A 23,803-nucleotide genomic window follows, 5' to 3' on the forward strand; every position below is an offset into this window, starting at 1 on the left:
CACACGCATTTTTATTTTTTATTCTTACCGCAAATAACTGGATAAAGACTGTCAAAATGTAACAAATGCGGTAAATTAAAAATATGAATAAGAATACACGAAATTTACACCATGCTAATCAATAATTGTGTCATTTTGCAAGTAAAAAAAAAAAAAACGAAAAATGCGTATTTCAGCTTCTTAACCCTCGTGTCGTCCTGCGGGTCAAGATTGACCCGTTTAAAAGTTCACAGTGAAACTTCTGATGTCCACATTTTCAACATTTTTGGGAAGTTTTTGAACATTTTTTGGTGGAAAAAAAGAAATGTTAAAAATGTTTCTGAAGAACATTCACACACAAAAAATCGACCAGAATCTAGCGAATTTCTTCAAGAAATTTGCTAAATGTTCTTAAAGAAAGTTTTACTGATATATATGGAATCACTTTAGATATTTTTAGGATTTTTTTGGAAGATTTTTGCTCATTTTTTGAAAATATTTACAAGAATTTTCTTGCCAAATTTGGGGGATTTTTAAAAAAAAAATAAAACTTTTAAGGGAAACTTTTAAGGAATTATTGGAATTTTCTTCCTGAAAGTTTTGCAAATTTTCAGAAATTTGGGGGATTTTTTTGGTGAATTTTTGGATTTTTTTCAGACAAGGAAACAATATTTTTTGGTGTCCGTAAATGAGGCCAACAGGAGGGTTAGCTGTTAAGATTTTACGTTTTCCTTTGTTATACGGGAAATTAAACTGAATATTTTTATATTTTGGCTCTTTTATGACTTTTTAGAGGCATGTTATCTAACTTTTCTCCCAATTTTCTGACATTAAATGGACATATTAAATACATTATTTGATATTTACAGATAAGCAGATAAGAAAATCAACAAATATGGCAAATGCATTCAAAATTGTTAGTAAAAAAAAAAATCTCAAATATGTACACTTTTAAGCCCAAACAAGCACAAAATAAACAAAAACAAGAAATTTATAGCTCGCTGATCAATTATTGTGTCATTTTGCAATCAAAAAACTCCAGAAATGCATGTTTCAGTTTCTTAAATGTTAAGATTTTATACTTTTCTTTGTCATGCATGAAATTAAACTGAAAATATTTATGTTTTGGGCTCTTTTTTGACTTGTTCGAGGCGTGTTGTGCAACCTTTCTCTCAGTTTTCTGACATTATATGGAATTAATGACGAAACTAAAGGTGGATTATTTGATCATTACAGATAAGAAGATAAGAAAATCAATATGTATGGCAAATATTTTAAAAATTACACGTAAAACATTCAGATTTATGTGCAATTTAGTGAACTCTGTCCCACTTTTAAGCCCAAACAAACACACGCAAAACACAATGAAGTAAATTAAAAATGTGAATAAAATTGTTGTGCGTCGCATTTATACATTAGCAAAAAATTACACTTTAATAGACAATTTTATGTTTCATAATGAATGGCTTGATGTTTTCATAATATTTAGAACACGCCATAAAATTCGGAATTAATTCAATCCGCATTGCAACTCTTCTTATGCAATGAAATATTATTTTCCACAATTTTCTCACTGCTTAAATGTTCATATAGCTCATTTTTTCCACTCTAAACAGTAAAGATTACCACAACAAATATATGCCGATTATAAGAGTTCATCCTAAATATTCTTTCGAGATATGTTATTTTTTTCTTTATGTTTAATGTGTTTACCAAAAGGGAAAATATCTGAAATTGGACTATTTTCGAATAGAGATTTGCGTACAGTCCGAGGCGGAACCATTTAAGGCGTTCCGTTGTTTTCACACGGACAAGCGGTATTCCCAGATATGGCATCCTGCACGCGGACTGTGTGGAAAGGTCAGTTATTTTTGTGTAAATTTACGTTTTTGTGACAAACAGCGAAATTACCTGTATGTGTTTGTTTGTTTTTTCAGATTTGCTGTTTAGTTTTTGGGTTTCATTAGAAGATTAAATCTGCTGTAGTCGCGTTTTAGTTAATCCGCTGCTGCTGCGCTAGCTAGCCCTGTTAGCCAAACTCTTAGCGACAAACGTCGCATTTAAGAATCTTCTCGATTTTTCGCACGTATTCTCTACGACTGAGCAGTTTTTAGTATTTCACATGAATTACTCAGTCTCCTGCTTTAATTCGGCTTGACTTCCATTAGCCAAATACGTGTTAAATATATAAAATGTCCCCTTTTATGAATGACATAGGTGGTGGTGGGCGGTAACAAGCAGGTCAAAAGCTGTCATTTAGTTGTATTTAAGAGTTGTTTGGTTCAGATTATGTATGCCGCTTTTAAGATTTAAGAGTCAGCACTGATTGCTAATTAAATGTCTTCACAATTAGCTTGGTGGCGTAGCTTTTAGTAAAAAATGGAAATATGTACATTTAACGGTCAGATTTCTGAACTCAAATCGACTAGTAAAGAATGAAAGTTTATTGCAGCTGTGAGGGGTTTTAGGATGTAACTGTGGGTTTCAATGAAAGTAAAAGAGACCAAAAAGCATCAAAATAGAAAACTGTATTCCCAGTTTAGTCACCCAATTCCACTATATCTCGTCTTTGTCGGAATAAAATGTGATTTTCATCGATTGTTTTGAGTCCTGACATGAGTCTGTTGAAATGAAGGCATTTTATAATTCAGACATTAACTCCTGTATTAACGTTCCTCACAGTTTAATTCTGATAGAAACGCAACGTTTGCCATACAGATCGGTCAGTACATCAAGTAATGGATTTGAGTCCGCTAATAATAATTTAATAACAATGATAACTTTATATAGTACCCTTAATCCTCGTGTGGGGGAAAAATTTTTCACAGTGAAAACGTCCACATTTTCAACATTTTTGGGAAATTTTTGAACGTTTTTTGGTGGAAAAAAAATGTTAAAAAAATAATGTTTCTTTAAGAACCAAGCGCTTCGACAGCGAATTTCACTGGATTTTGGTTGATTTTTTCCCGAATGTTCTTAAAGAAAATATTAGGGCTTTTACTGATATATATGTAATCACTTTGGATATTTTTAGGATTTTTTTCGGAAGATTTTTATTCATGTTTGAAAATATTTACATTTAAAAAAAAAAAAAAATCTTTCCAAATTTGGAGATTTTTTTTTTTTTTTTTTTTTTTTTTAAATGAAACTTTTAAGGGAATCCTTTAAGGAATTTTTGGAATTTTCTTCCTAACGATTTTGCAAATTTTTATAAATTTGGGGAATTCTTTTTTTTTGTGCTGAATTTTTGGGTTTTTTCAGACAAGGGAACAATATTTCTTTGGTGCCTGTAAATGAGGACAACAGGAGGGTTAATAACAGCATTCACCAAGTGCTTCGACAGTCAAAACATGAAAACTGACAATCAGGCAAGACAGCAGACGATGAAAATAAATCATAAAAATGATAATAAGTTAAATGAAAAATTAATTAGAATAGCACACATCTCAAACAAGGGAAATAGGCAGTTTAAAAATTAAAGAATCAGACTGAGGGTTAAAATTGGAAGTCAAAAATCATCACACCAAAGAACCAGGCAGCTAAAATCAAAATAAAACAAGAGAGAACATCTAAAATAAACAGGATATAGTACGCTAAAACTAAATAAATCTAAAATAGACTTCACATAAAAGCACGCCTATAAAAATGGATTTTCAGAAGTGATTTGAAAGAAGTTACTGACTCTGAAAGCCTTTTCTCCTCAGGCAGGACTAAATAAACAAAAGACTAAATCTACTCCTAAGCTAATTAATTCAAATAACTGAGTCTCGGTTTCATTTATGATGCCATAAACAATGAAAATTCTGTCCATGTGTGATGATAATCTAGCTTTACCAAGAGTAAATAATAATGTCCAGACTTTTATAATGAAACTCATAATTAAACCTGTGAATGTCGGCTTTGTAACGAGTAATTTACCTACAGCTGATAAAGACTGTGTGAAAAACTCACCTGTCTGAGGTGAATGAAAGCTTTCAGTGTGTTAGATCCTGATGCATCCTGTCTCTGTGTAGGAGATAATTTATAATTATAAGTAATCAGTTGGGTTATTGCTGTTGTTCACCTGGATAATTAGTGCAGTTCTCTGTCTTTGGAAATGCTCAGCTGTTGGTTTCTCCAGTCCTAACAGGATGTCAGCTGCTGAACCTTCCTGCCCACACAGGTGTACCAGCATCCAGGAGCTTACCTGTCAGGACGTTTGCAGCTGTCAAGTGAGTATGCAAACATTTACAACTGGGCTGTCCAACATGCGGCCCACAGGCCAAAACCGGCCCTCCAGAGGGTCCAATCCGGCCCTCAAAGTGTAAAAATTCCAGAGAAGACATTAACTGCAGATTGTAAATTAGTAAAACTATAAATTTAAAATCATTTCTAGACTATGACAAGTTGTTTTGATCATAAAGTAAAATACTAGACTGTTCATCATTCTTTTGTCGTTTTGTCTTGTTTTTTTTCATATTTTGTCTTGGTTTTGTTCCCTTTTTTTGTCATTTTTTTGTCTCTTTGGAAATGTTTTTTTTGTCGCTTTGTAACTTTTTTGTCAAATTTTTTTGCTCTTTTGTCTTTTTTTGTGTCGTTTGTCTCATTTTTTGTCAGTTTGTGTCTCATTTTTGTCATATTGTCTTGTTTTTGTTGTTTTTTTGTCTTTTGTCTGACTTTTGTCATTTTGTCTCATGTTTTTGTCGTTTTGTTTCCTTTTTGTCTCGCTTGTGTTTTTTGTCTCATTTGAATCATTTTGTGTTTTGCTTCATTCATTGTTTTGTGTATCATTTTTGTCATTTTGTTATCTTTTTATCTCGCTTGTGTTTATTTTTTTGTCGTTTTGTTTTTTGCTTTTGTCATTTTTGTCTCGTTTTTTTTATTTGTCCATTCTTTTGTCGCTTTGTAATTTTTGTCTAATGTATGTCTCTTTTTTGTTTTGTTTGTCTCATTTTTTGTTTTGTTTCTCGTTTTTGTCGTTTTGTGTCTCATTTTTATCATATTTTGTCTTGTTTTTGTATAGTTTTGTCTTTTTTCAGATTTTCGTCATGTCTTATGTTTTTGTTATTGTGTTTCCTTTTTGTCTTCCTTGTGTTTTCTGTCTTATTTTTGTCACTTTGTGTTTTGCTTTCTTCTTTGTTTTGTGTGTAGCTTTTGTCATTTTTTTCTTGCTTTTGGGATTTTTTTTGTCTTGTTTTTGTCGTTTGTCAATTTTTTGTGTCTTTTTTGTTTTGTTTCGTTCGTCTCTTTTTTCTTTTTCTCGCTTTTGTAATTTTTTGCCTCGTTTTGTCGTTTGTCCATTTTTTTGACACTTTGTAACTTTTTGTCAAATTATTTTGTCTCTTTTTGTTTCATTTCATGTCGTTTGTCTCATTTTTGTCATTTTGTGTCTTGTTTTTGTAACATTGTCATGTTTTTGTTGTTTTTTTTAATCTTTTTTTTGACTGACTTTTGTCATTTTGATCATACAGTAAAATATTATATCATTCAGTTCCAGATACGTATGACTAAATGTTTTGTGTCTTTGTAGATAAACTGTGATCTGTAAGTTGTAATGTGAAAATGATAAACTGACTAATAATATTGTTGAAATTGAACTTTTCTTCAGAAATTTCAAGTTGTTCATAATGTTTTGTTAAAAGATAATTCCTTTAATGTGAACATTTTCAGAACGTACTTTTTTACACTAAAACAAAGGAAACATTAGGCGTTGTGGTTATTTATAGGTTATTATGCTGTGATTTTACTGGTCACTGGAGATCAAATTGGGCTGAATGTGGTTCTTGAGCTAAAATGAATTTGACACCCTGCTTTTTAAAACACAGCTTTTAAACTCACAGTTTTTCCCATTTGTTCAATATACATTTAAAAAACTGTCCAAGCAAACATTTCTCAGTTGAACCTGTCCTTTATTCACTGTCAGGGCACAAAAGAAAAAAGCTGATGCTGAGAAGGAGGCCAAGAAGGAGAAGAGGGTCATCGATGACAAATACAGACATAAACCTTTTGGAAAGACGGCGTGGAAGCCGATGGACGACGTCTACATCCTCAGATATTACCCCAGGACCGTCCACTCTGCAGCCGAAGCCATCGACATGCTGAAGAAGTTTCAGGCGTTGGACTTCACTGCCCTCAGTCAGCCCATTTACATTGACCTGAAGCTCGACATGAAGCTGGAGAAGAAGGTAACGACAACACCAGAGTGGTTTTCTTTGCATCACACTGGAAAAAATGCCCCTCTCAAAACAAGGAAAAAACAACTTATTTCAAGGAACTTTTACCCTGAAATAAGTGAAAAAATCTGCCAATAGAACAATTGAAAAATGGCGTGGTAAGATTTCTTGAAATAAGATATGATATTTAGAATATTGACATCTTAAAATTAGCTGAGAAAACTTATTTTAAGCTCTATTTTACCAGGATTGTCAAGCTTAGCTGTCTTAAAATAAGCCAGACATGATTAAAAAAAATTAGCAATTTTTCCCTCAAAAATAGATTTTTGCTTTCATGTAACCTCCTAATTTGAGATGTATTAACCCTCCTGTTGTCCTCATTTAAAAATGACCAAAAATATAGTTTCAAACGACACAAGTGAGACAAAAAAACAACAAATAAAGCAAAACACAAAATGACAAAATAAGGCAAAAAACTCAAGCGAGACAAAAAGGAAACGCAAAACAACAAAAGTGAGAAGCAAAGCGACAAAAACATGAGACAAATGACAAGTCAGAAAAAAAAGACAAAAAAACAACAAAAACAAGACAAAATATGACAAAACTTAGACACAAAATGACAAGAGTGATACAAACGACATGAAACAAAACAGAAAGACAAAAAAGCGACAAAAAAAATGGACAAATGACAAAAACGAGACAAAAAATGACAGAAACGAGAAACAAAATGACAAAAAATAGACTAATAACACAAGTGACAAAAGTCAGACAAAAAACAACCAGTCATAATATTACAAAGATGAGACACAAAATGACATAAGTGAGACAAAAAAAAGACACAAAGCGACCAAAACGAGACAAAATATGACAAAAATGAGACACAAAACGAGAAACAAAATGACAAAAAATAGTCAAACAACACAAAACAACAAAAACGATACACAAAACAACGAATAAAACAAAACATAAAATGACAAAAATAAGACAAAAAAACACCAGCGAGGCTAAAAGGAAACGCGAAGCCACAAAAACAAACAAATGACAAAAATCGGACAAAAAACAACAAAAACAAGACAAAATATTACAAAAATGAGATGCAAAATGACAAAAGAACAACGAACAATCTCGTATTTTACTTTATGATCAAAACAACTTGTCATGGTCTAGAAATGATTTTAAATTTATAGTTTTACTAATTTACAATCTGCAGTTAATGTCTTCTCTGTAATTTTTGCTCTTTGAGGACCAGATTGGACCCTCTGTAGGGCCGCTTTTGGCCCACGGGCTGCATGTTTGACACCCCTGATGTATACGGTGCATCTTGTGTGCTTTTAATCTTCTATATCGTCAGTTTCCTTGTAAAAGAGGTTCTGCTCTTTCTCGTTAGATAAAGGTTAAATAAATACAAACAGCTGCCATCTGCACCCAAAGCCGACTCTGCAGGTCCACGAGTCGTATTTTTAGACACATCTCTGCCTTTTGGATTTCATGGATTTGCACCTATTTGCTCCATGGCATTTTAAAATAAACCACCAGCTGCTGTTTTTCCTTTCATCATCTGTCTGCGTCCTCAGAATAGAAGAGAACATCCCAACGAGGCTGATCGGCTGCCAAACACACCCATTTTTAGCAGCCAGACTTGGCTCAGTGTATTTTGGATTCATCTATCTGGCTCCGCTGCCATCACGCCTCGCCTCCGCCGGTCTGAGGGATGTTCACCGCATCAATCTTTGCAACACGAAAGTTTTTTTTTTTTGTTTTTTTTTTTGTTAATCAGCTAAAAACGGCACGACACAGTGGAATAAAAAACCTCATTAGTTTGTTTCCACATAAAAGGACTGCGGAGCTGCTGTGACGTCCAGGCGGTTTCTAACTCCGTCTAATGCATAATGAATCCTGAACACTCCGGAGAAATGAAAATTTAAACAGATTTAATGCTTGATTATCGAGGCTTGCTGCTTATTTTCTGCCAAATCTGTTTTTTTGTTTCCCCCTCAAACCTATACCTTGTTTTCATCTGTTCTTAGCCATCTTAGCCATCAGATGTTCTATTAACACTTTATGATCGTTATTTTAGGGTTATTCCAGCTTAATTTAACACTTTTTTTTAATGGTCTGACATCAGTAAACCTCATACAAAACTCTGTCATGGTGCTCCTTTACTAGTTAACAATAACAGGTCAAGGACAGGGATTTTGTAATTATTGGTATTAGAAAAAAACGATACCCGATTCATTGTTTTCGTCTATCCTTACGCAAAAACATAAAGAAAAGCTACAAAAAAGGCTAACAGATGTTCTACTAACACTTTATGATCATTATTTTAGGTTATCCCAGCTTAATTTAACACTTTTTTAATGGCCTGACATTAGTAAACCTCAAAGAGATCTGAATTCTCTGTCATCGTGTTCCTTTACTAGCTAAACAACAACATGTCAATCACAGGGATTTTGAAATGGTTGGTATTGATTGGTATTCAAAAAAGCTTATACAGGGCTCCTTGGTTTACAACGTCATCGACCTACGGCGTTTCGTCATTACGTCAGAACTGGTTAGATGGAACAAGTTGGCGAATACGTCGTCATGCGGCGCTATAAGACAGCTTTGTTTACATTTTCCGGTTGTACGCCACCTTGGATTCTGCTACATTCGCTAACTTTTTGCCCTTTATTATGGCTCCCAAGCGTAAGTCAGACTCTTCTGATGGCAGTGCTTTGAAGAAAAGGAAATCCATCTCCATGGAAGTGAAATTGGATGTAATAAAACGCTGAAGTTATAAAACCAGTGCAACATATTCTTTTATCTTCATGTAAAATGATTCATACATGCATGAAAGTCGTTGGTATTCAGGACCTTTCCTAAGAACTGATCGATATCGTGATGCATGTAACGGCTTTGTCTACATTTTTGCCGGCGTTCTAACTTTTGTTGAAAATCAACTTACGTCGATCCGTAGAAACGAAACTCTGACGCAAGTCGAGGAACCCCTCTACCTGACTCTTTGTTTTTGTCTATCATTATGCGGAAACATGAAAAACGGGCACAAAATCATCCAACAGATGTTCTACTAACACTTTATGATAATTTTTTTAGGTTGTCCCAACTTAATTTAACACTTTTCAAATGGTCTGACATCATTAAACCAGATGCAAGTATCTGTCATGGTGCTCCTTTACTAATCAACAACATAACCATCACAGGAATTTTGAAATGGTCCCTTTTGATCAGTATTAAAAAACGATACCCGACTCTTTGTTGTCATCTATTTTTAAGTGGAAACATGAAAAACAGTCACAAAAACAGCCATTAAATGTTTTATTGGGATGTAGGATTTTTACCGGGGGTCCTCAACTTACGTCGGAGTTCCGTTCCTGCGGTGCAACGCAAGTCGATTTTTGCCTTAAGTCAGAACTCCCTCTCTTTACGCATCTCCTGTGTATAACACAGTGGTAAAATCATAATCTAGGACATAAAAAGACTGTATGAAAACAAAGCCGTCTTCCTGTTATGGCGCCACGTGATGACGCATTCGTCCATTCCTCTCGCCAACTAGTTCCACGTAACCAGTTCTGATGTAATGACCAAAAGCCTTCGGTCGAAGACATCATAAACCAAGGACTCCTGTGTTCTAGTTTATTCCAGCTTGATTTGACATCACTAAACCTGATACAAGTCTCTGTCATGGTGCTCCTTTACTAGCTAAATAACAAAATGTCAATCATAAGGGGTTTTAAAATGGTCAGTATTGATCATTTAGAAAAATATGATACCCGACTGTTTTCATCTATCCTGACGTGGAAACATGAACAGCCACAAAAACTGCCACCAAATGTTTTATTGGGATGTACGGTCATTATTCTAGTTTATCCCAACTTAATTTAAGACTTTTTCAATGGCCTGACATCACTATGACAAAATCGACTTGCATCGACTTAAATTACATTGATCCGTAGGAACGGAACTCCCATGTAAGTCAAGGACTCCCTGTACTTGGCTCTTTGTTTTTTGTTTCTATCCTTGTGCAGAAACATGTAAAACAGCCTCAAAAACGGCTATCAGATGTTCTATTACCACTGTACGATCATTATTGTACTTTGTCCCACCTTAATTTAACACTATTTCAAAGGCCTGACAGTAAATCTCAGAGATATGTCAAGTCTCTGTCATGGTGCTCCTTTACTAGCTGAACGTGTCAATCACAGGGACTTTGAAATGATTGGTATTCGAAAAAAATGATACCCGACTCCTTATTTTCATCTGTTCTTAAGCAGAAACATGAAAAACAACCACAAAAAACTGCCATTAAATGTTAATTTAACACTTTCAATGGCCTGACATCACTAAACCTGATACAAGTCTCTGTTGTGGTGCTCCTTTACCAGCTAAACAATAACGTGTCAATGACAGCGATTTTGAAATTATTGATATTGATCGGTATTAGTAAAAACCTATACTTTTTTGTTTCCTCCCCCTTGCAGAAAAAAGTCGACCCCTTCGTCAGCACCGTCCACCTTCCTCACCCCTTCAAGACGGAGATGAACAAAGTTTTAGTTTTCACCGAGGTAAGAAAAAAGTTCTATGTTCTCACCCCGCCGGTCTCGCTGAATCTTAATTTCATAGCCGATTGTGTGTCTGCTGTTGAGGAATTGTTTTAATTTTGTCCAAGCATGATTCAGATGTGCAGCGACAGCACCTTTTATTTGTCACCCTGTTTGTCTGTAACGAATGGTGCTTCTGTAGCGGCTGTTTTCATCCAGCAGGGTTTGATTAATATTCCTGTCAAGCGGCGCAGGTTGTGGGTTGTAACTTAGATGTTAACGAGCATAATGAATGACACCGTTGGGGTCTGCCAGGCTTTGACACGCCCAGATCAGATTTAAATGGGTGACGGTGTCTTGGTCACGTTTCTTTTTTAAATTTATTTATTTTTTTCTTCTGCAGGATGTGAATCAAGCCAAACTGGCCCAGGAGAACGGAGCTGTGTTCGCAGGAGGAGCCGAGCTCATACAGCCGGTGAGTTCTTTAAAGCAAAGGTACATCACAAACTGGAAGTTCACATCAAGTTTATTTAGTCCGTGAAGGGAAAGCAGAAGAACTTTCCTTGGAATCCGTATTTTTCTGCAGATTCCTACCTTACATGTGGTCACTTTGGCTCAGTACAGCAGGTGGTTAAATTACTAGAAACTGGAGGCTACAAGGAAAAAATGGATTATTGTCAATACGTTGAAATCGAGCAGGTTTAAGATAATTTAGACACAAATGAATGCATGTTATCAGATTTGTGGATCATCAGACTCTGTCAAAAGTTAGTTATTGGATGTAAAATCCTTCTTACTCGATCAAACTTGCTGTTAAAACAAAGCTGGCCCACATTTAAACGGCTTAATTTAGATTTTCAAGGCTGTCATTTGTTTCGTCATAAAGAACATTTCCTCTTTAGTCTTTTTAAGCCTTAAAAATATTGACCAGAAATGTGGATTACAGGGATTTTGAAGTGATCGGCATTAGCGAAAACCTACGCTGAACTCTGTTTTCATCATTTCTCACTTGGAAATGTAGAAAGAAACCACTAAAACAGTCATCAGATGTTCTTCTGGGGTGCAGGATCCTTATTCTAGTTTATCCCAGCTTAATTTAACATTTTTTCAATGGCCTGACATCACTAAACCTCAAAGATATGTCAAGTCTCTATTATGGTGTTTCTTTAGTAGCTAAACAAAAACATGTCAATAACAGAGATTTTGACATGATTGGTATTTTTTTGTTTGAAAAAAATGACAACTGACTCCTTGTTTTCATCTGTTCTTATGCGAAAACATAAAGAACAGCCACAAATACAGCAACCAGATGTTCTACTAACGGTTTACGATGTCCTCAACCTACAGCGTTTTGTTGTTACGTGGAACTAGTTGGTGAGTGGAGTGGATGAATCCGTCGTCACGTGGTGCTAAAAGACGACTTTCTTTACATTCGTCGGTTGTACACCACCTTGGATTGTGCTACATTCACAAAGTTTTTGCCGTTCATTGTGGCTCCCAAGCTCAAATCAAACTCTTCTGATGTCAGTGCTTCGAAGAAAAGGAAAGCCATCTCCATGGAAGTGAAATTGGATCAAATAAAACACCCGGAATGGGGCAGAACACCTACAAACATTGGTCAAGTTATAAAAACAGTGCAACATATTCTGTTATCTTCTTGTAAAATGATGCATACATGCATGAAAGTCGTTGGTATTCATGACTTTTCTGAAGAACCGATCGATATCATGTTGCACGTAACGACTTTGTCTACATTTTCACCGAAGTTCTTACAGCGAAAATTGACTTACGTCGATCCGTAGGACCAGGACTCCAACGCAAGTCGAGGACCCCCTGTATCCTAGTTTATCCCTGCTTAATTTAACACTTGTTCAATGGCCTGACATCATGAAACCTGTTACAAAACTCTGTCACGGTGCTCCTTTACTAGCTAAACAACACCATGTCAATGACAGGGATTTTGAAATGATCAATATTGATTTGTATTAGCAAAAACCTGTACCTCACTCTTTGTTTTCATCTATTCTTACACAGGAACATGAAATTCAGCTATGAAAACAGCTATCAGATTTAGATGACAGATTTAGTTTATCTTAGCTTGATTTAACACTTGTTCAATGGCCTGACATCATTAAACCTCATACAAGTCTCTGTCATGGTGCTCCTTTACTATTAACCAGGTACTACAGCTAATCTACAATACTCAAAATGTGTGTATTATCGAGGGAAAGGGTGTAGACTTATTAGATGTCCAAAAAAGACTACACAATATGAGGCAACCAGTGTTATTACAGGCATAAACATGATTCTTTTCCAGATCTTGGACGACAAGATTTCGGCAGATTTCTATGTTGCAGTTCCAGACATCCTCCCGAAGCTCGTGCTGCTGAAAAACAAGCTGAGGAAGAAGTTTCCAAAGGGCAAGAGAGGTAATCGGTTTCTCATCAGTGTTTGTCTAAATATATTAGATCTTAACTCGTAGAGCGATTTGAGGTTGTATCTTTCTGTCAGTCCTTCATTGCTGGAGCAGATTGTCTTAATTCTAGCACGTTATATTTAATTTGTTGTTCCTCATTTAACGGCTAATGGTTTTACTGCAGCCAATCAAATTAACAACAGCTACTGAGTGTCTAAATTGGAAAAACATCCCTGCTGATTGTATTAATTCTGTGTTATTCCTGGTGCAGGGTCGGTCGGTGTCGACATTCCCAAGATGCTGCAGTTGTTTAAAACGGGCCACGAGTACCTGGTGGAGGATGACTGTTACATCCGGACGAAGATCGCTATGGTAACGGAATAATTAAATACCATCATTATAGCTGAGTAAAGCCACGTGTGGAGGACATGTTTTAGTCATCAACACTGAGTTTTCAGAGACCAGGGAAGGAGCAGATTTTAAATATTGCAAGTTGCAGTGCTTGACAGAAAACCCTGATTAAAAAAAGCATAAGTTGGTTTCCCCAAAAGGAATGTAAAACCGGTGCACCCCGAGAAAGATTGTGGGGAAATGTTGGGATGTATTTAGGCATGAAATACATCTTAAACCAGCTTTTACATCTTTTTCCCCCCACGTCTTAGTGCTGGTACTTATGAGCTACTTTATGACCTATTTTAGTCCAAATACTTTGAGTTTTAAAGGTTTATTCCCTTTGAAATACTATTTTCTGTTCATTTCCATACAGTTTTGAAGATTTATTCTACGAAAAGTACCATTTTTAGTCCAAATACTTGTAATTTAAAAGGTTTATTCCCTTTGAAATACTACTTTCTGTTCGTGTTCATAGTTTTGAAGCTGTATTCCAACTGAAGTACTGCTTTTTGTCCAAATGCTTATAGTTTCAAAGATTCATTCCCTCCCAAATACTATTTTCTGTTTAATTACATCCACTTTTGAATATTTATTCCACATAAAATACTTCTTTTAGTCCAAATAGTTATAGTTTTAAATGTTTATTCCATGTAAAATACTACTTTTTATACAAATACTTATAGTTTTTAAGGTTTATTCCCTTTGAAATAGTACTTTTTGTTCAAGTATTCATAGTTTTAAAGGTTTATGCCAACTAAAATACTACTTTTAGTCCAAAGATGTAGAGTTTTAAAGGTTTATGCCATGTAAAATACTGTTTTTAGTCCAAATATGTATAGTTTCAAAAATATACTCTAACTGAAATATGACTTTGAGTCCAAATACTTTTAGTTTTAAAGTCTTATTCCCTTCGAAATACAGTTTTCTGTTCAAGTATTTATAGTTTTAAAGATTTATTTCACCTAAAATACTACTTTTTGTCAAAATATGCAGACTTTCAAAGACTTTTTCCCTATGAAATACCATTTTCTGTTCAAGTGCTCATAGTTTTGAAGCCTTATTCCAACTTAAGTATTACTTTTTGTCTGAATACTTGTAATTTCAAAGATTTATTCCCTCTGAAATACCATTTTCTTTTCAAGTATTCACAGTTTGGATGGTTTATACCCTCTGAAATACCATTTTCTTTTCAATTACATACACTTTTGAAGATTTATTCCATGTAATATGCTTCTTTTTGTCCAAGTATTTATAGTTTTAAAGATTTATTCCCTTTGAAATACTACTTTCTGTTCAAGTATTCCCAATTTTGAAGGTTTATTCCGACTAAAACACTATTTTTTGTCCAAATATACATAATTTTAAAGTTTTGTTTCATCTAAAATACTACTTTTCCTCTGAATACTTATAATTTTAAGGGTTTATTCCCTCCAAAGTACAATTTTTTGTCCAAGTATTCATAGTTTTATAGATATAGTCCAACTAAAATACTACTTTTATTGGAAATGGAGTCATTTTAAATAGTAAAAATGAGTCCTTAAACATGCAGAAAACACAAAATCATAGCATCACGCAGTGATATTTGGCTCCCAGTGCTCCTGCAACACTGAGTTTTAATAACAGCATCAAAATGGCTGGATTTTAATTTTGGTGAAGAGGAAGAAGTGGTTTTCCATAAATAAAACATGAGCTCTGAGTGTTGTTTGTTTTCCAAGCTGGGAAAAAATAGGAAAATACGAGAAAACATATCATGTATCGCGCTGTAATTTAAAAAATTAAAATAAAAAAAAAACAATGAAATTTTATGAAAAATTTCCCTAATATCTAAGGTTTTGTTGTCCATTTAAAATGCTTTAAAATATTACTAAAATTACATAAATATACTGTGAATTTTCCTGTTTAAAAAAACACAAAAAACCTGTAACCATAATACTTTCTTAAAAATTTAAATGTTTTATTTATTTTTGCATAAAAGACTGATAAAATACCTTTGTAATTTGATCATCATAATAAATATATTTCTAAAGTTAGATCCAATTACAGAAAATTAATAGAAAATGAAGTGTTGGTTAATTTTACAAAGAATTTTTTTGCTAAATTAGAGAGATCTCGTTTAATTACAGATGTTTTAATAAGCAGGAATGTTGAATCGACGTGTTTTCATTAGACTGTAATTTTGGTTATTCCTTTTAATCTGTCAAAATACAGTTTTATCATCGTCAATCATGATTTCTATCTATATATATCTATAGGTGTATAAAGAGGTACATATTTGTATTTTGATACGTTATCGATTATATGTAATTTTATTGTTTAAAATCTGGAAATTATCGCAAAATTACTCCAAAAAATACTGTGACAATTTACACACCTAATGTAAAACAGCATTAAAAACCTATAATGATAAAAATTAAATTTCTTTAAGGAAGACAGATATTTATTTATTTATTTATTTTTACATAAAAACACAGTTAAAATACATTCGTAATTTGACCGTAAATTTCCAAATATTTCCTTTAATAAATTGAAATATTCCATTCAGTTTGCAGTTTAATACTGGGAACATATTTCTATAATTAGAATAAACAACAATTTGTGAAAATTAACAGAAAAACAAGTAGAATTTTACATTTTTAAATGTGTCTAATATCAGTAAGCATCAGTATCATTTAGAATTGTTTTTAGACAGGAATATAGACATACACTTTATTGCCAAAAGTATTGGCTCACCCATTCAAATAATCAGAATCAGGTGTTCCAATCACTTCCATGACCACAGGTGTATAAAATCCAGCATCTAGGCTGCAGACTGCTTTTACAAACATTTGTGAAAGAATGGCTCGCTCTCAGGAGCTCAGTGAATTCCAGCGTGGAACTGTGATAGGATGCCACCTGTGCAACACATCCAGTCGTGACATTTCCTCACTCCTAAATATTCCACAGTCAACTGTCAGCTGTATTATAAGAAAGTGGAAGTGTGTGGGAATGACAGCAACTCAGCCACCAAGTGGTAGGCCACGTAAACTGATGGATGCTGAGGAGCATAGTGCCAAGAGGTCACCAACTTTCTGCAGAATCACTACAGACCTTCAAACTTCATGTGGCCTTCAGATTAACTCCAGAACAGTGCTTCAGCAGAGAGCTTCATGGAATGGGTTTCCATGGCCCAGCAGCTGGTGTGGATGAACTTGACTGGCCTGCACAGAGTCCTGACCTCAACCCCATAGAACACCTTTGGGATGAATCAGAGCGGAGACTGAGAGCCAGACCTTCTGGTCCAACATCAGTGTGTGACCTCACAAATGTGCTTCTGGAAGAATGGTCAAAAATTCCCATAAACACACTCCTAAACCTTGTGGACAGCCTTCCCAGAAGAGTTGAAGCTGTTCTAGCTGCAAAGGGTGGACCGACATCATATTGAACCCTGTGGATTAGGAATGGGATGTCACTTACCTTCATATGCCAGTCAAGGCAGGTGAGCGAATACTTTTGGCAATATAGTGTTTTATGGATTATAGGTCATTTCATTGTTTTTACACATGTAAATATCCTTTATTTAACATTAGAAATCTAAAATAATACCAGATTTTGTGTGAAATTAAGGCGATCAAATGCATTCTTGGGTTATTTTCTGTTATTTTACGGTATTTTTTGACTCTCCAGCTGCTGGAATTTTACCGTTTTCATACAGTTATTTACTTTCCTTTTGTAAGCGCATGCATTTAGTTTAACTAAAGAGACTTAATTAAATAGTTTTTCTCCTCTGTGCAGCTGGACATGCCGAGTGATCACATCTTCTCCAACCTGCAGACCATCCTGGTGGACGTCTGCTCACACCGACCTGCCAGTTCTGGTACGTTAATATGTTTATATATTTAGAATAACTCCAGATATCTCCACAGAATCAGCTCCGTGCTGTTGATGAACTCTGTGACGGTTCTGATGCTGCTCGGGATAAAGTAGCAGCTTGTGGATTGATTTATATCTGCTCCAATGGTTGTCAGAGAGAAAAAGCTTTGACACAATGCCAGCTTTCATCTGCAGGAAGGTTTCTGATTTCCCTCCTCGGTTCAGTTTCCAGCCTCTGATGATCCACGCTGGTGGCTGATATTCAAACAGAGTCTAACAGCAACAAAACAGGATAAGTTCAGTACAATTTAATGAATTAAACTATTATTACGTCTATTTAGGAGCAGTTTGAAACCATTAATCAGTCTTCAGTACTGAAATTTTTCTGTTTAACCCTTGTGTCGTCGTTTTAAAGTTTGAAAATGTGGAAAAAAAAAATTATATTTTCACATTGAAACTTCTGATGTCCACATTTTCAACATTTTTGGGAAATCTTTGAACATTTTTTGGTGGAAAAAAAGAAATGTTAAAAATATTTCTTAAGAACATTCACAAAAAAATCTTTATGTGAATGTTTTTAACCCTCCTGTTGTCTTCATTTACAGGCACCAAAATATATTGTTTCCTTGTCTGAAAAAAATCCAAAACATCAGCAAAAAAATCCTCCAAATTTCTGAAAATTTGCAAAACCTTCAGGAAGAAAATTCCAATAATTCCTTAAAAATTTCCCTTAAAAGTTTTATTTTAAAAAAAATCCCCCAAATTTGGCAAGAAAATTCTTGTAAATATTTTCAAAAAATTAGTAAAAATCTTCCAAAAATGTCCTAAAAACATCTAAAGTGATTCCATATATATCAGTAAAACTTCTGTTTTCTTTGAGAACATTCACAAAAAATCTACCAAAATCCAGCAAATTTTTTTAAGCAATACTTTTAAGGGCAGCTTTTGAGGAATTATTGGAATTTTCTTCCTGAAGGTTTTACAAATTTTCTGAAATTTGGGGATTTTTTGGTAGATTTTTTTGATTTTTTTTCAGGCAAGAAATCAAATGCTCAGCAACTATAAAAGCTGTGAAAGTAACCACAGATAATAAGAAAAAGTAAAATAATATTTTTAGCTAATTTAAATACTGCAAAACTGCAAAAAAAAGATAAAACTGTCATTTACTGTCACACATAGTAAAAGACAAAATTACTATTTATTAAAGAAAAAACGGATTTTTGATGTGAACATTTTTTATAGTTTTTATTTTTTAAATCAGCATGTAAATTTATCTGTTTCCTATGACTTTACAGATTTTTAAAAAGAATAAATTACGTATTTGTGAAAATACACATTTCCATATTTATGGTTTTGGCTTTTTTTAATTAAAAAAATTACATTATTAATTACATTATTTCATTTCTCATAAAGAAGTTGCTGCTTTCACACTGGATTCATTTATTTCAATCCCTCCTGGCTCTGCTCTTCTGTTTTCAGGGATATTTTCTAATATTTTGTGCTGCTGTCTCCACAGTTAGCAAAAAAAAGATGGATTTTTTGCTAAAAATGCAATAAAACTTTGAACTGGATTAAAACCCAACAAGTGAAAAAGTTCAAATAAGTCTAAAAATGACAGTAAGAACCTGTAAATGTCCAAAATATGAGCTGTTTAAGTCTGAAAGTGTCTCCCAGTTTTATAAAATCTTTAAAATGTGTAGATTCAGACTCGTTTCTTTGCTCCGTCCTTCTGACAGTTTCTTCTCATCCTGCTAATTCCTGAACAAACAAACCTGCGTCCTCGTCGTCGGTCGTTAAATCGTCCTGTCAGCAGCAGCAGCTGTTTAAAATCCTCACAGTGAACAGAGTAGAGCAGTTTTAGTCCAACCATGATGATGATGATCCCGGTGGGACTCTTCATCCTGAAAGGTTTACGCTTCGCTGGACCTCCACGTCCTCAAACAGCCCAACCAAACGTCTGAGTCGGTACTTTTTAGGAGATGAAGCCTCCTGAGTTTCACCAAGACGTCATTCTGTAACACCTGGAGGGACGATGAAGACTGAAAGTAGGATTTATACTGGAATATATTTAGAAAACTGTACATATAAGGACTAAAAGTAGGATTTATACTGGAATATATTTAGAAAACTGTACATATAAGGACTAAAAGTAGTCTTTATGTTGGAATAAAGCTTCAAAACAATAAATACTTGAACTAAAAACTGTATTTTAGGTGAACTAAATAAATCTTTAAAACTCTACATATTTGGACATAAAATAGTATTTTAGTTGGAATAAAGCTTTAAAACTATGAATATTTAAACAGAAAGTAGTATTTCAGAGGGAATAAAACTTTAAAACATAAGTATTTGGACTAAAAGAAGTATTTTAAGTGGAATAAACCTTCAACACTGTATTTGGGAGAGTAGAAACCATCCAAACTGTGAATACTTGAACAACAAATTGTATTTTGGAGGGAATAAACTTTTAAAACTATAAGCATTCAGACTAAAAGAATTATTTTACTTGAAATATATCTTTGAAACTGTCCATATTTGGACTAAAAACAATATTTTCCGTGAACTAAATCTTTAAAACTGTATGTACTTGAATAGAAAGTAGTATTTTGGTAGAATAAACCCTTAAAACTCTGAATACTTGCACAGAAAATACTATTTTGGAGGGAATAAATCTTTAAAACTATAAGTATTTGGACTAAATGCAGTATTTTATGGGGAATAAATCTTTAAAACTCTACATATTTGAACAAAAAGCAGTATTTTAGTTGGAATAAGGCCTCAACACTATGAACACTTGGACAGAAAATAGTTTTTCCAAAGGGAATGCACCCTTAAAACTATAAATATTTGGACTAAAAGTAGTATTTTAATTAGAATAAATCTTTAACACTGTATGTATTTGAATAGAAAATAGTATTTTGGCGGCAAGAAATCTTTAAAGCTAGAAGTATATGGAATGAAAGCAGTATTTTACGTTTAATAAATCTTTAAAACTCTACATATTTGGACAAAAAGTAGTATTTCAGTTGGAATAAACCTTTAAAACTATGAACACTTGAACAGAAAGTAGTATTTTAAAGGGAATAAACTTTTGAAACTGCAAGTGTTTGGACTACAACTATTTTAACTATACTACTAACTATTTTACATGGAATAAATCTTTAAAACTCCACATTTTTGGACAAAAAATAGTACTTTAGTTGGAGTAAACATTAAAAACTATGAATACTTGAACAGAAACTAGTATTTCAAAGGGAATAAACCTTTGAAACTATAAATATTTGGACTAAAAGTAGTTTGTTTAGAATAAACCAAGAATACTTGAACAGAAAGTAATATTTCGGAGGCAATAAACCTTTAGAACTCAAGAAAGTAGTATTTTAGATGGAATAAATCTTGGAAACTATACATATTTGGACTAAAACTAGTATTTTAGTGAGAACAATTTTTTGTGTACTTTTTTGTGAGCTTTATGTATTTTAAAAGAAAATAGTATTTTGGGTGGAATAAACCTTTGAAATAGTGAATACTGGAACAGAAATTGGTATTTCGTAGAGAATAAACCTTTTAAAACTAAGTATTTGGACTATAAGCAACATTTTACATGGAATAAAGCTTTAAAACAAAACGTATTTGAAGCAAAAATAGTATTTTGGGCTCGAATAAATCTTCAAAACTGAATATTTGAACAGACAGTAGTATTTTCGGTTGAATAAACCTTTAAAACCAAGTGTATTTGGACTAAAAGTGAAAAAATCCCAGGTTTAGTCTCTTAAATGTGCAGATTTTTCGTACATCATGTAGAACTGTTTATCTGTGGACTTCTGGACGTATACAACTTGTATTTTTGCTGTTTTCAGATTTTTTGTTCAGGAAGCAAATGATCAATAATGCAAATAACGGTTGTCTGCTGCTCATGAAAAATCAGCTCTTTTCCCTTCACACCTCGTTCCTCCACGTTTAATCTTCAAATCGACTCTCGGCTCTCCGACACGAGGCGACGAACCTCTGCGACCGCGACTCTCGGCGTGAATTAACGTCTGTATTCCCATTAACGTCCTTTAAGAGGCGTCGGGACGCTGCAGCGTGGGCAGAAACAGGAAACTTCACAGATAAAAGCTCAGAAAAGCAGCGAGTGGGTGAAGAAGAGAAGAATCCCCCCGAGGGGCTGATGGGAATTATTCATGACAAAAGCAACGACGCACAATATGTGGGAAAATAAAGACGCTTAAAAACAGCCGACGACGGGGAGCAACGGGATAATTATTCATAAGGAGAAAGTAAACAGATGAGAGGAATAAAGACTGCGAGGGAGTTCCTCTTCTGATCCAACATGTGGGAGAGAATAAAAACGATGTTTAACGTCGTCTGATGCTCCGTCTGATCGCTATCAAGCTGATTTTTTTACTTATGCAGAAGGATTCTGGCTGTTTTATGTTGTAAATAACTTCTCACAACACTTTGATTTAGCAGGATTCAGTGAAACGTTATCCAGTCGGTTCACTTCACAGAGAAATCAGTCAATTCTGATGCAGAAAACTAAGAATTTGTACTTGATTTCCTCAAATAAGGTCAGTTTTAGTCGCTCAGGTCTCATTTTGAGTCAATTCTTTGATCGGTTTGCGCCGTCAAAATGATTCAGATGGAAAATTAAACAGTATTAAGCATCTTCAGATGCACCGTTTTGTCCAGAAATATACAAATATACAGTTTAGAATCATGTAGACCAAAGAAATATGAGAAAAATCCTCATATTTATGTCATTTATGCTTAAAAATACATTCAAAATGGAGCCATCAACTATATATTATATTAATTTGCAGTTATTGTGGATGTTATTCATCAAATTCAAGCCGACAGTGTCTGAAAATAACAAAACTGCCAGCTGTACACGTCTTCAGATGATTAATTTTCTGATTAATTACAATTAACAGATTTTTAAAAACCATTTTCACCTGTAAAGTATTAGAAAATAGCAATAATTGCCAGTTATACACCTCCTCAGATGCACTGTTTTGTCCAGAAGTCAGCAAATGTCCAGTTAAGTATCATGTACATTTAATAATGTTCCCACATTTAACAACCTGGAACCTAAGAATTTCTGTCATTTATGCTGAAGATATACAAAAACGTGGAACCTTATGACAGGGCTGCAACTATCTATTAAGTTATTATGCAGTTAATAGTATAGAACTCAGATGTGTTTTTCAGCCCTGAAAATGTCACACGTATATCTGCTGTAATGATGAAATGACTCAAAAATTGTCCAAAACTATTCAAAACTTGTCCCCAACATCTTGAAACTTGTCCCAAATGACTCGCACTTTGTCCAAAATGACAAAAACCTCTTTGAAATGACTCAAAACTTGTACAAAACCAATTAAAACTTGTAGAAAATATGTTGAAACTTCTCCAAAATAGCTTAAAACATGTCCTAAGTGACAAAAACTTGTCCAAAATGACTCAATCCTGATCCGAAACTATTCAAAACCTGTCCAGAATGTCTTGAAACTTGTCCTAAATGACTCCAAATTGGTCCAAAATGACAAAAACCTCTTTGAAATCACTCAATACTTGTACAAAACCAATCAAAAGTTGTAGAAAATACCTTGAAATTCCTCCGAAATAACTCGAAAATTGTCCAAAATGACTCAATCCTGATCCGAAGCTATTCAAAACTTGTCCAGAACATCTCGAAACTTGTCCCAAATGACTCAAAACTGGTCCAAAACCAGTCAAACATAGTAGAAAATATCTTGTGTATTTTTAAGCATAAATGCAAAAAATCACAAGTTGTTACATCTTAAATGTTGCAGTTTTCCTCTTTTCTTTGGTCTACTTGATGCTAAACTGTAGATTTGTGGACTTTCTGACCCAGAAATGCATCTAAAGACGTGTTTTTTTTTTTTTTTTTCAATTTTCTGACATTTTAAATGTGAAACTAATGGTCTGTTGCATGAAAATGATCAATAGTACAAATAATAATTGGTTGCAGCTCATCAATAATCAATGTGTTTGCTGTTCTTTAGTGTTTCTCCTCCACATTAAACGTTAATATCGAGTGTTTTTCTTCTCCTCAGGACCTTTCATCGATCGAGCCATCATGACCAGTCAAACCAGCGAAGCCGTTTGGTTCCACGGCAACGACGTTTTACCGAAACCAGCAGAGGACACGGAGGACTGAGGTTTCACTCTGTATTTATAAATATATTCACCCAATAAAGTGTTTGTTCCTGAGTTCTGCCGTTTATTCTTCTTCTTTAAACAAATCCCAGGAGATCAGAGCAAACGTTGGAGGTGAGCAGGACTTTTAGTAATTCTCAGCCTCAGGAAGCCGCAGCCCATAAATCAACAGAAACTGGTTTTGTTCTTTCAGGAGGGTCCAAAGTCTTTTAAAAGTACTTAAAATGCAGCTCTTTCATCTCCTTTAGAGAAACTTTTACCAGCAAAGAGTGTCCAAGGAGCAGCTTTTAGGG

At 34.1% G+C, this 23,803-nt stretch overlaps 1 protein-coding gene across 2 annotated transcripts; it reads left to right on the plus strand.

Annotated features, from left to right (window-relative positions):
• Nucleotides 1–1,765: 1,765 nt before the first annotated feature.
• mrpl1 (mitochondrial ribosomal protein L1) lies at nt 1,766–23,564 on the plus strand. 2 transcript variants are annotated; one of them, XM_023261963.3, is made up of 9 exons: nt 1,771–1,839; nt 4,100–4,190; nt 5,882–6,143; nt 10,610–10,693; nt 11,073–11,144; nt 12,987–13,098; nt 13,357–13,457; nt 17,250–17,331; nt 23,408–23,564. In XM_023261963.3, exons 1-9 carry the CDS (start codon nt 1,809–1,811, stop codon nt 23,509–23,511), a joined length of 939 nt encoding a protein of 312 aa, XP_023117731.2. In that variant the 5' UTR covers nt 1,771–1,808; the 3' UTR covers nt 23,512–23,564. The 2 variants fall into 2 exon arrangements, with proteins under 2 accessions (XP_054867678.1, XP_023117731.2); XM_055011703.1 differs by lacking the exon at nt 17,250–17,331 and having other exon boundaries at nt 1,766–1,839.
• The last annotated feature ends 239 nt before the right edge of the window (nt 23,565–23,803 follow it).

This window comes from Amphiprion ocellaris, chromosome 6 (genome assembly GCF_022539595.1).
Source record: "Amphiprion ocellaris isolate individual 3 ecotype Okinawa chromosome 6, ASM2253959v1, whole genome shotgun sequence".
Classification (NCBI taxonomy): Eukaryota; Metazoa; Chordata; class Actinopteri; family Pomacentridae; genus Amphiprion; species Amphiprion ocellaris.